The sequence below is a fragment of the Synchiropus splendidus genome, chromosome 1 (assembly GCF_027744825.2).
Source record: "Synchiropus splendidus isolate RoL2022-P1 chromosome 1, RoL_Sspl_1.0, whole genome shotgun sequence".
Taxonomy (NCBI): Eukaryota; Metazoa; Chordata; class Actinopteri; order Syngnathiformes; family Callionymidae; genus Synchiropus; species Synchiropus splendidus.
Window position 1 is genome coordinate 64,378,736 of NC_071334.1, and position 12,992 is coordinate 64,391,727.

The following is a 12,992-nucleotide window of genomic DNA, read 5'->3' on the forward strand; positions in this document are numbered from 1 at the left end:
AGAAACTTCACACCAGGCAAAACCAGGTTTACACTGTGACAGTGTGATGTCGTTGTAGTAACTACGCCTGGTAATTGAGCCGCGTCGCATTTTTACGGAGCTCGGGAGAAAAAAAACCACACTGGCCTGATGGGCAAATATGGCTTTTGCTGCGAGTCATTTTAAGTGTTTTATTATATGGACGTTAACTGTGCAGCGACAAGCTCCTGCAACATGTCAGTGAGCTATTGACCAAAGAGCTTCAGCAGACATTCAGCATAACTCCGGTGTTCAGTTTAATGAGGTACCAGCAGCATGAGTTCTCATACACGTTTTCAAAAGTTGTTGGATTCAGGTGGCGACAAAGTAATGCAAACACATGCATCCCTCACAAAATAGTGTCAGATCCAGTCGTTTCTGTCCCTTGAAGGCCACATCAGATTCTTTGCGGGCTGGATTTGGTCCCAGAGCCTCGGGTTTGACACGTGTCCCTGAGTAGAAAAGCCCCCAGTTTGTTATGAGCAAAGGTGGAGGAGGCCGACTTGCCGTTCTCACCTCTTCACAACAATATGAAACCACTTTTGTTTGATACACAAGTATCTCAAAGGCAGACTTTATTGGAAATAAAAATGTTATAAAAATGTTGTGCATGTGTGGTTTGGAGATGAGGTTGCTCTATGAGTGAATTCATTCATATAAAACACAGGTAAACCCTATAGAGAAAGACGACAGTGGTCAGTCACTCCGGCTGCACTGCAGAAGCCATAGTACTGTACACACAGAAGATGAGGGAGACAAACACAACAATGGATGTGGATTTAGAAAATGTAAACAGATGTCATCGGCTTCCTTATGAGCTGTAATAGATTTGATTTAAGTAATTCAAATGTTTGGAACCAAGGTGGTTTTTTTTCAGTAAATGTACTTCACTCAATTGTAAACTATCAATTGTAAATTGTTAAATTAAATTGTTGTTGTTCAATTACCACATACTACATATTTAAAGAACATTGAAACTAATTTTAATCCAAAATATATCTAAAAAGCGGATTACAATTTGATACTTGATATATTTGTCAAATAATTTAGCACTTTTTAAACTGATGCCTGTAAGGTATTAAATATTGAATCTCACATTTCTCCGACTACAGCAGATATGATCACCGTAAGGCATTTAGATATAGAAAGGCAGTAAAACTTTTGTATAACACTCGTCTTCAGAAAAGGTCTGACTGTATTTAACACAATACAAGTTAGACTACACCGTTAACATCAAACTGTCGAGGAGGATAGAGGTGAAAACAACATGTCAACTGTCCAGCAGTCTAACTCACATAACTTTGTTTCAGAAAGTTAAAAAAGAAAAGGGACTGCATTTGTAAACTGCTCATCTGCTACCAACCCTGGCGACCTAGGATCTTAAGTACGCCTGACATAACCTTCACAGACACAATCATAACAATGTAAACTTGTGATAAATGACCCATGTACAGCGTGGGATGCAATATAGGATGAAACGGAAAAGTTCACCCAGCAGCTCAAGTTTCAATGGTGGGATTTCAAGTTGTCCGATCTTGGATAATGTCGACCTTCTCTGTCTTTGATAGCTTCTCGAGCGGCACATCTGTGTACGGCGGGGGCAGAATGGTGGGGCTGCACAGACTTCGGAGGCGCTGGTGGGGTGAAAGTTCAGAATGAGCCAAGTGTGGATCGTCCAGCCAAAGCCACTGTTTTGGAAAATGCTGGCTCTCCCACTGCGCAACAGTTTGACAACGACGATTGACAGTCCCGCCTCTCTCACTGTAAGCCCAGTGATGCTCTCGGAAACAACTACACAAACTTTCCGCTATATGTCTGCATACAACACACAGTGACTTCACATGAGCTGTGATATCTTTCTTCCACATTTTTTCTTCTTATATTTATACCCCTCAGTGCATATTGATGTCGGCTGTCAACAGTTTATCTATTCTATAGACGAGGGGGCAACTATATATCTTAGCAAAACCCCATTTTTACTTCACCATTCCATCAAAATGGCATTACTTAAATATTTATCTTTTTATTTCATGAGTCTGTGCATCCTCTTTATTCTTCATTTCAATATATATCCTTAAAAAACTTTTTAGTTTCTTTGGTTCTGTCTCACAATATTTCCTTTCTTCCAGTTTTGGAATAAAATGCCTTTTCAAGAAAAAGAAATCAAGGACCGTTAAATACCATGCATGTTTTATGCGTGCTAAGAGCACCTACCTGCTTCGGTGATCCAGGTGTTGAGAGATAAGCGTAGATGGCCCAGATGGGCAGCAGAGAGACAGAGGAGAAGGTGAGGATCCAGCCCAGCGCGGTGGCCCAGGCCGGAGCGACAAGACCTTTTCCTAATTTTAGAGGCGCCCAAAACAGAAGGGAAAACACAAAGGTGGCCTGGAGAGAGGAAAAAAACAGGACTACTCAAATCTAAACACAGACAAGGGAGCACAACATTCGACAGCCTGGAGTGGGAAGAGAAATTCTGATCTGCCGGTGAGAAGAAGAACTTCCTTAAATTTCATTCTCCAACATCCTTCAAGCCCAATTTCAAACGTAAATGTCATTTTACCGGTGTGTTGTTTACTTCTACACGTTATAGCGCTCGCCCACTTTAGTTCTGCTTTAACTTGTAAGAGCTCAGGCAGGTTTGATAGAGCGGTTCTCAGGATCCAGAATGAAACCAGAACAGTGCAGAACAGACAACACCAGGACAGAACCATGAATAATGCATTTCCACTGTAGCCTGGAACATTTTTAAATATGGCAGATTCAGCCGTAACTCTGAGTGTTTGAGTCGGGCCCGATGGTATACAGCGTCAACACTAGTACCACAGGTAAGTGCTAAACATTTCTGTCTCCTTCACCAGACAGGAAGATGGTCAAATGAACTGGTACGAGCAGAAAAGAGTTGTGATTCAAACCATGCCATTGCTGGCTCTGGGCATGCGGATGGTTGACAGTAGAAGAGTGGGTTGCCAAAAAAGGGTCACTCACAGTGCACACCAGCGGCGTCAAGTATTTCCAGCAGAGTCTGAAGAGCAGCAGAGGGTTGTGGCCCGTCATGTCCCTGATGTTTGCACAGAACCGTTCAGCTCCTGTAAACAAAAACAACATTAGTGGTTCTGTGCTTGGCTGCTGTTTAAAACTTTGGGGGAGGAATGAGTCATTTAAGAAAGCAACAAAACAATTCAGTTAAAATTTCAGACAGAATCGTTTCAATTAGGATCAAAACACAGTGAACGTTGTGTGGCGCCCCAAATGAAAATAATCCAAATTTATCCAACGTCCGACCACACTACTTCCATCATTCTCACTTCAATGCCTTTTTATTTGAAGGTGAGACTCATTTAACTTCACTTTTTGAGATCTGAGATTCAGTTGCACGACAGAGCTTTCAGAATGACGATCAAAACGTCTTGAGTGGCCTTGTGAGTGAAATACCAAACACAAATAGGCTGAAAAATGTCAAGCTAAATCTGCTTTTTGTTAGCACAACTCTGGCTTACACCCCTGGTATTCTGGAAGTCAAAGGAATGCCAGAGAAAGTCAGAGTCCTTAAAAAGTGTTAAACCCCGCAGTCGTAAAAAAGGGGAAAAGGTGCAGCAGAGTCTTGACCGTGGTGTTCTTCAGCCTCTTAAAACCCCACTCCTCAGTTCGCCCACTGCTGTGAGAGCCATAAAAAGTGCCCGCCGTCCAGCAACACACTACTAACCTAGTTATTTGTTTTCACCATCATCACAATTTTTTTTGGCTTCACCTTTATCAGTCATAACTTTTTCTTCTGTTCCGAGGCTCACATTCCACCGTCTTGCACGTCTGCAGAGTTTGCTCTAAAGCAAGATTTGGCTGGGATAGCGGCTCCCTGGGGTCGTCGGCCTGAGACTGTGAGGCGACAGAGCCTGAGGGCAGATTTAGGGCCCCAAAGGAGTCAGACAAGAGCCTGGCTAGGAGCCAGATTTCCAGTGAGTAGCCATGTTAATGTACTGTCTAGTGACTTCCAGTGGAATGCACGAGGAGGGAACAAAGGAGGTTTGACTGGATGGGCAGTCACCCTTCATGGAATTCCACTGCCTGCTCTCGACTGCGATTAACTCCCTGTTGTGCTTGTATTTGTGCCGAAAAGACTGAAACACCCAGACATGAACCTTTTGTGGGGAAGGTGAAGACAGTCACCACGGTTAGCAGTATCAACAATGCTAGGACTCAGGGATCTGCGCCCGAACGACCATCTGCTATGCTATGAAAGTAAACAAGCGTCAACACCTCAGGAAGCAGTGAAGACGATCAAATAACATGACCATAATTTCTGGAATACACGTCACTGTGGCTTAATGGACCTTTTTATGGGCAAACATGCTTCATGCTGCCAAGCTATTAAGCCTAGTCAATACAAAAATGAAATTACAGGCGTTTTATTGATATTAATGCACTCAATATGCTGTTTTAGCCCGTGATGATCTTGGTGCTTTCCGTCACAGCTGTGTTCCTGGAGGTCAGCGGCAGTTCAGATGTTCAATGAAAATATTTTTGTAAATGGCAAAGTGTGAGCTACATTAGCTGACAAACAAACAACAGCACTGTATTTTTGTTATACCAGCAAGATTAAAATGAAATAAAAATATATTTTACAAAGTAATTCTTAACTCAGTGTTGTGTACCTGACTGCCACCTTCCCCCATGAATGTCATCGGAGCACATTTTCAGATGACTCAAAACCTTGTGGCTGAAAACATGATTGCACACTGAGAGCATTCATTGAAAGTGTTGCCTGGAAACCTGTGTTGGCAGAAGAATCGGGTGGTGTCTCACCATATATCCAGCCGATCGCTATTGACTGGCAGATGGAGAGCAGCAGCAGACTGGCGCCGCTGCAGGAGAAGTGGTCGTACACCTGGAACACATACAAGCCGCCCTGCATGCGGCGCACAGAACTTAGATTCCAGTGTCTCTCAACATACAGCTGGAGATTGATGCCAAATGCGACTTACTGGCGTGAGCATGACCAGTCCCACCAGAAAGCAAGTGAAGCAGATGAAGAGCAGCAGCAGCTCACGACGGTGGCCCCGTCTGATCAGGTTGGGGTACAGGTCGGTCACGGAGGTCATCAGGGCTTCAAGACTCACAAACTGGACGACACAAAAGATGCAATGACACACCCTGGGATGTACTTGATTTGCTGGCTTTGCAGGTGTATCTGCGAACCTGAGTGTCCAGACCCAACATGATGATCATCAGGAAGAAGCAAACCGCCCACAGCTGGGGAAAGGGCATCATGGCGACTGCTCGGGGGTACGCAATAAAGGCAAGACCTGGACCTGAGAGAGGCCGATTATGAGTCAACTACTTTTTTAAGGTCGAACAACATGTGACTTAAAAGTGTCACCAACATCAACCAATACATAGTTAGAACGAAGAAGTACTGGGTTTTCATCCCGTGTATGCAAAAACATTTTGTCTCCATATATTACAAAAAAATACACTGTGATTCTGATGAGGTTCTCATAAGTGGGTCAAATGGAGCCGCCATCTTGTGATATCACTAGAGGGATCAAACGAAACCGGTGCGCAGTGCACTGAAGTAGTGGAAGTAGCTGCAATTATGGCGAATAATGTAAAGGAAGCCTGCATCTATAGATTAACAGCAGACCTGTGACGGCAGGACATGACAACTTATGCAACACACTGTATAATGTTGTGAAATGTTGCGCCAAGATTGGTCAGATTGAAACATTGAATCCAGCTCCATTGTGTCTTCACTAGTTCGGGGTGTCGTATGTTTGGTCTAATAAGTGGCTGCAGCGGCACTAATCATATGGTTTCGTTTTACAGGGTGATGTCATACAAACAGAGAGGATCTGCGGGTCACAAATGGTTTAGCTGTTATGGTCATGGTGATTCATTTTTGACTTTTGATGGAACAGCACTCAAAGTCTTCCTCAAGTCAGCTAAGACATGCTTGAAACTCACCTGATTCTGCCACAGTGGAGATGTCCACTTGCTGCTCTTTGGCCATGAAGCCCAACACCGAAAAGATAGCAAACCCTGCCAGGAAACTAGTGCAACTGTTCAACAGGCACAGCAGGAATGAGTCTCTGGAAAGGGACAAGAGTTTCACAGTCAGTAAAGCTGTGGCGCAAACACACCAGGAAGACAGTCCTGAGTAAATCCAGAGCTTTCCTTCTCTGTTTTCGACGAAAGGTGAGGGATTTTCATGCCTGCAGTGCCTACTGCGAAAACTGCAGTTCCCACAGTCTGCTCTTGGTTAAGATGAAGAGGATGTGGAGACCAACGCGCGTGTAGCATAACACATCATTATTCCAATAACACACTCAGTTAAACTACTTAAGAATGAACATCAGAAAGTGAAATGACTGACGTGAAAATCTCACTAAGTGCTAACACAACTCATGCTGCTCATGCTACTGAAACATGCAAACAAATAGAACCCAAAACCTACCTGAGGTGTAAAAATAATTAACTATTGACACATGATAGTGTTCGCAATAAGAAAATACTTAGTATTAATCTAGCAAGGTCAGCAATTCTCACTTAGCTCCACAGCAAATGTAGCCAACAAGGCTGAGGTGTGGTCCTGTTAACCACTTACACAACAGTGAGTCGGGGTATTTGAGGTGTATGTGTATTGTATCTTAACTCGTCATCCATGACCTGTTTGCTCATGGACAGTGCTTCTAGTCAGAACGTCTGGTCGGCACCAGTGAGGAGGCTGACCTCCTCTGGAGGTCTTGGAAGTGTGGGAAACAGCAGCGTGGGCTTTTCTTAGAGGTGTGCCTCAGTCGGTGTGTTTTTGCGGTCCATTCTTGCCATATTTTGTGAAAGCCATATGACCAGCAGGAGGTTTCACTGAATATGTTTGTTTAAAATGGAATGGAAGGAGTTGAACTTTGTCATACTTGTAGCAGTTGTTGTTGTAATTGTTGTAACTGCCCAGCGCAGTCAGACTCCCCAGGCAGATGCCGTAGGAAAAAAAGACTTGGGTGCCAGCATCCATCCAAACCTGCAGAGAGAAAGGTGGGGCAGTTACAAAAGTGAGTTACATGTAGGTTTCTCTGTTCCCAGGAAGATTCACGTTTCTCATTAGAAATACAGGGACGTTCAGTAGTCTTGTTGGTTACATTAAAAACTCTTGAATCCTGACGGAACTTAGCTGGTCAGGTTAGCTAACTGTTAGCATCAAGTACAATATTTTGGTTGTGGTTTCAAAAACAATCAAGATGTCAATATAACGAGCTCCAAACTGGTAATATAAGCATTAGAAGTATGTCTTGAATGTATGAATGAACTAATGTAATTACTTATACTCTGATTAAATAATCTCAACTAATGACATTGTATTTGTCACACGAACCTCATGTCTTGAATATAATAGAAAACTAGAAATCGTGGCCATCGAAAATGTACAAAAATTAATATCCACGGCCAAAAAATACACGTATAATTGAGCCACAAATTTGGCTTTCTGTTGTACAGCCATTTCTCACTGGACTTTTGGTTTTTTAAGGCTGCACTTTGTTTGAAATGATCTTTCAGGTGATATTATAAATAGATAGATTTAGTGTTATAGATATTAGTGTTATTTATAGACTGTTGTTTACTCTTCATAAATACAAAAGCAGTTTAAGTGCAATAACAAGGAGCAAAAACACCTTCTGTCAGTAATATTTTGGGGCTAAATTGTTTCAGCAATTGAGAGCCAGTCATTAGAGATCCCTGCTGGATCTGGATTAAATGACAAATATCCAGATAATTTCACAGCAATTCTACACTCTTGATCACATTGAGGGTGATAAACCAGTGTCCCCAACCTTAAGAGGAGACATACTGAGCAGCTCTGTTATTTGTGACAGATATTGCTGACCATGCTAACATTAGCATTTGCATGTATTGCGCAAGGAGTTCTTTGGAAATTTACTAAGACCTTTAAAAGGTCACCATTTGACTGCAAGCACGGTTTGCGCAATGAATTTTTCCTACATGGGGGTCAGCCAGCCGTGTGTGGTTGGGTTTGAGGTAGTAGACGATACCCTCGGCTGCTCCTGGCAGCGTGGCTCCACGGACAAGCAGCACAAACAGCATGACATAGGGGAAGGTGGCAGTCAGGTACACAACCTGAAATATAAATACAAGAAAAAAAAGTGTGAAAAAAGAGGGGGATGACATCCACCATGTATTGAATAAAACCAAAGCAGTTCATCGTAAAATTATTGAGGATAAAAATCACATTTTTACAATCACACGCACAAGATGCGCACACAAGCAAGAGCTGCTATGGGTCTCCTCATGTCAGGAACCAGATACATAGCCATATAGATGGTGAATGCAGTGGAAGCGCACCAGCCCTGCTGGTGGGAGACCTGCTGTCTACAGTCCTGACCACACCACCAGACCAGGCCAGGACACAACCCACTGCAGCGTCACCTGTCCAAGGCCACAAATCCTGTCCAGACATGGGTGACCACTGGAGATGACACGCCAGAGGAAATAAGTCAAAAAGAAAAAGGACAAAAAATGTTCAAAACGATTCACAGGAAAACTAGTAACAAAAACATGGGTTAAAACCTAAAGGGATGAATCAAAAGTTTCCAATGGTAGTTGGATTCTTCAGCGAGTAATTAAACTGAACCCAAAAGTCACAGATAATTAAACATTTGAGTTGCTAAATGACAAGAGCAGACAATGTGAGAGTGTTTTTACCTTTCCGGTGGACTTAACGCCCTTCCAGACGCAAAAGTAACACACCACCCAAACAAGAGCCAGACACAGGGCCAGCTTCCAACTGACTGGGCCCAGCGTATCAACGTTATCTGCTAGATGAAGCACCTCTCGTCTGGAACGCAAAAACAAAAAAAAAAAAAAACAAAAAAATTCATTGAGTTTAAAAAAAACTATTTAAAATAGTTATGAAGAACTCACTCCCAAAACTCCATGACCGAAGAGGTGGAATTCTCTGGAAGGCTGCTCACGTTGACTGACAAGTTGTGATGGTCGAACTGGAAACAAGACTCTGCAAAAGACCACAACCTAGTTCACCACCACCGAAGAGGAGATGACTAAAGAGGGTGGACCTGGAGATGGACCTGTGTTCCAGGTGTTGTTGCAGTGCGACCAGGGGAGCTCAGACTGAAAGCTGTGACACAGATACAGCACTGCCCAGGCCAGGATGACGATGTAGTAGACACAGCCATGGAGGATGATGACCTGACTGGCGTATCCAAGCCCTGGACAGCAGAAATGGTTTTGTATTCATAAGTTTATGTTGGAGATGGTAAATCACTCATTCACTTCATTCATTAGTAAGTCCCTAAGTGACTTCACCATGCTAATGCATTACGCACGAGACCAGTTAACTGCCAGTAATGGCTCTCACTGTTGCAGAAGCAGCCTAAAGCTCGATTGCAAGTCACACACTGATGTCCGAGGTGAAGCAGAGGCGACCACCTTCTAAAGGGGATCAAGTGTCCATTTTTTTTTTTCAAATCTCCCACACTCATAGAGCAGCCTCACATCAAAACCAAAACTTGAAGTTTGCCAAATGGCTTCAAAACCCTCCATTTACATTAAATGATGGACAAGGACACCATCAAAAATTAAACATAATAAACATAATAAAGACAAAATAATGAAACTGCTACAATATACACATTCGTATTTCATTCTGAGAGTGGAGAGCAGTATCTGGGACTTTTAAGGTTCTTTGAACACACAGAGTGTGAACTCTGAATTATAATAAATACAGTTCCACTAAATCTCCCTCTCTAAAACACTCTATTGCTACAACCCAGCATTTCCGACCTCTCCTCACACTGTACTTTTAAGTAACACTGAAGCTGAGATTTATGATCTTACACTGATTGATCAGAGTCGGCAGACGCTCCACAAGGCCCCATAATGAAATAAGATCGACACGATCAGACCTTTGAACCTGGAAGTCGGCACACCACTTTGGATCTATGTCCTGGATGTTCAGTGCCACCAACATAGTGGACCATCATTTTGCCAGTGAGAAGTCTGTCTACACATTTTCTAAAGAAAACAAGAGGTAAACTCTAATAAACTCTAGCAAGCGTTTTAGTTTCACTAGCACAAGTCAAATAAATTGAGTGGGTTTCTGTGATCGATTAAAACAACAAACCTCCAAATAGAGGGCAGATGTTCCTCCAGGCACTGACACCTCCAAGACTTGTGAACTGTCCCAGTGAGGTCTCCAGCAGGAAGAGTGGAATGCCACAGAGCACCAGGAACAACAGGTAGGGAACGAAGAAAGCGCCTGACCAAAAGATATCAAAGGAAGGAGCTCATTCTTCAGACCAAACAAATCAGCTGCCCTCTTTTCATCCCCTCGTTCACCTCCTCCGTTCTTGTAGCACAGGTAAGGGAACCTCCAAACATTGCCGAGACCGATAATCTGTCCGGCTACTGCAAGCAGGAACTCAGCTTTGCTAGCCCACTTGCCACGAGCTAGCAGCTTGTCTTTGGGGCCCTGGATGCTTGCTTCAGGGACCTTGCTGAGCAGCGGATCCCCTTGCAGTGGAGGAGAGCCATCATCCATCACTGGTTCCGGGAGAGAGATACACAAAGCCCTGGAAAACAAAAGCAACGTTTAGATGGATATCGCAATCTATTGTGGAAGGAGAAAAGACTCACATCCTCAGAGCTCGGCAGAGTTCTGTGGCCGTTTGTTTTACTTGTGAACTTATCGCCGATGCGCGCTCAAGGACCCGCTGCTGTGGGTGTGACCTTTATCTCTAGTCAGCAGCTCTCTTAAAATCCAAGGCGCACAAAGTCGACCAACACTCATCGAACGCTAGAGTGGCTAAAAGCCAACAAATCCTTCAATGCAATAGGAAACTAACACAAGCCCCATGTTTTACTTACTGAAATCAATATTTATTTTTTCACAACAGATGGCCATTGTGGTCATCTTCAGGTCTTCTAATAGTTTTTTTCAGAATGCATATTACATGCTGATGACAATGAGGCCTTTCACACCAGCATAGTTCTGGATCTGGTGTTTTTCGGGAATTTGAGAACCTTGTTGCTTTCTATCGAACCAGCATGTCTTCATACTAGTTTAAACAGAACTAAATTGGGGTGGGGCGCAAAAAGATATTCTGAAAATGTTGAAAACTATTTGTTTCCATCTGGCAATCAAGTGCGTGACAACTTTTGAAGATGAGGAGATATAGAAGACAATTACGTCGGACACATCATGTGCATAACAAGTGAGTGTGTAGAGAAAGACTGCTGTCAAAGTTGGTGTAGCTGTCTCATGCCAGAGTGAAAAAAGCATATATTTAATTACATTTATTTTACAGTACTTCCTCGACAACCCTCAAATGGGAATATGACACACCCACCTCTGATGCCACGCCATTTCCATACAAACACAATAAGGCTCCATGAGAGTGAGACAACTTATTTAATGGATATTTTCAACACAAACACATTCATTGTTGACATTGGAGACAGACCTCAGTAATGCAGCTAACTGCCATGAATCGCCTTAATACAGAAGGGCTTTCAAGGCAAGACAAGACAAGACATTTTGCGGAATAATCCCCTGCTGCCAGTTATTAATAATCCTCTGGAAGTACTTTTGTGCCATTACTACATGTTCTTCAAACCAATCCAAACTTAATAAAGAAAATGGAGCCTCAGACACAACGTCAAATGATCTATACACAAGTAAAACATAGCACTGCCAGTTCAGAAACACTCATCACATCAAATTGATTTACAACAGAATCCAGAAGGACTAGTCTGTCTAGTACTTTATTAAAAAGCTCCTGTTAAATGAAGCAGATAGTCAAGCAACGCTCATATAACCGGAGACATTAGGTTCTGTGGTCTTCTGACCGCTTAAATTACTGGAGAAAGGACCTGGTTCTACTCCATTTCTGAATATATATCACAGAGGAAACACCTAGTAAGTGGATATTTGAATGAATGGGGGACTTAGTGGCCCCTGGAGCTCAGTCATCGGCATCTTTGCTCCAAGACAGAACATGTGAGAGAAGCATGGGAAACCCAGAGCAAGAAGTGCAGATAGATAAAGGCAGAACCAGTGAAACCAAACCTGGATGCTGTGTTCCTCTAGCATCTATGATAAGTGAACGTTTACAGCGACACATTAAAGAGACTTATTCAAGACGTTATAAGGAGCCGGCGACTGAGATCTGGGGGTCCGTGTCATACCATGGTACATACGTCACAATATCATTGTATTTCCGGGGATCATACTTGTATCGTTTCATCGTTAGAATCCATCAGTTTCCTCCTGTCAAAGCCTCAAAGACTCGTCCTGACGAGCACGGAAGGAAGCATAAAAAGCACTTTCGCCACATTCTTTAAGATCAAAATGCACCGCTCGTTCCAAACCTCCCCCGCGCTGGATTATGACATTTATCCTCCTCATGCTAGACATTGCAATATAACTCATCATAAATGGATTTGAGGTGACGAAAGACATCATAGAAATGACAAAACTAATTCAAAAATGCCTTTACACACCACGCGGCTTCCAGTACCGAGCAGCGAAGCAGTGGCGCGCTTAAACCGCGAATCGTTTTTATCTTAATTCTCACTGTAATTTGAGCGAAACGACGAGTTTTTATTCATTCACAAGCTTAGGGAACAGCAATAGACGCGAAGAATGGAGCGCTATGTTACCAACCTGTGCGTCCCGCCGGTCTCCACAACGCTAACTCCCCCAGTTAGCTGCACGAATGGTTTCGTCCCATGTTACGTATAACACGCACGACATCGGGCGCGCGCCTGGCGTGTGGTTTTTAACTGTCACCTTGATCCCTGGAAGTGACATCCAAAAAAAAATAAACACATGCATGTCACTTCCAGGGCTCCGTACTCCGGTGAGAAGAAGGCAAAGTTAAGCTACAGAATGCAATAATATTGGTGTCACTGGAGTTATTCAGTTAGTGCAGAAGAAAGATTCTTTTTGTGTC

The 12,992-nt window shown here is 43.1% G+C and overlaps 1 protein-coding gene across 2 annotated transcripts; it reads right to left on the minus strand.

Annotated features, from left to right (window-relative positions):
- Window positions 1–253: 253 nt before the first annotated feature.
- LOC128766203 (sodium- and chloride-dependent GABA transporter 2-like) lies at window positions 254–12,506 on the minus strand. Of its 2 annotated transcripts, XM_053877656.1 has the most exons (15): window positions 12,271–12,506; window positions 10,378–10,610; window positions 10,163–10,297; window positions 9,108–9,248; window positions 8,944–9,034; window positions 8,725–8,857; window positions 8,005–8,139; window positions 6,924–7,027; window positions 5,977–6,101; window positions 5,212–5,324; window positions 4,998–5,135; window positions 4,819–4,921; window positions 3,004–3,104; window positions 2,233–2,403; window positions 255–1,652 (listed from the first exon to the last, which is right to left on the minus strand). In XM_053877656.1, exons 1-15 carry the CDS (start codon window positions 12,282–12,284, stop codon window positions 1,539–1,541), a joined length of 1,851 nt encoding a protein of 616 aa, XP_053733631.1. In that variant the 5' UTR covers window positions 12,285–12,506; the 3' UTR covers window positions 255–1,538. The 2 variants fall into 2 exon arrangements, with proteins under 2 accessions (XP_053733640.1, XP_053733631.1); XM_053877665.1 differs by lacking the exons at window positions 10,378–10,610; window positions 12,271–12,506 and adding an exon at window positions 9,877–10,053 and having other exon boundaries at window positions 254–1,652.
- Between the last annotated feature and the right edge of the window lie 486 nt (window positions 12,507–12,992).

What these genes read in the sequence shown, in the direction of transcription:
- LOC128766203 (XM_053877656.1), bottom strand. An exon ending in GTGCTACAAGAACGGAGGAG is followed by an intron (nt 10,298 to 10,377) that starts GTGAACGAGGGG and finishes TCTTTTGGTCAG; the next exon opens with GCGCTTTCTTCGTTCCCTAC. An exon ending in GCGTTAAGTCCACCGGAAAG is followed by an intron (nt 8,140 to 8,724) that starts GTAAAAACACTC and finishes TTTATATTTCAG; the next exon opens with GTTGTGTACCTGACTGCCAC.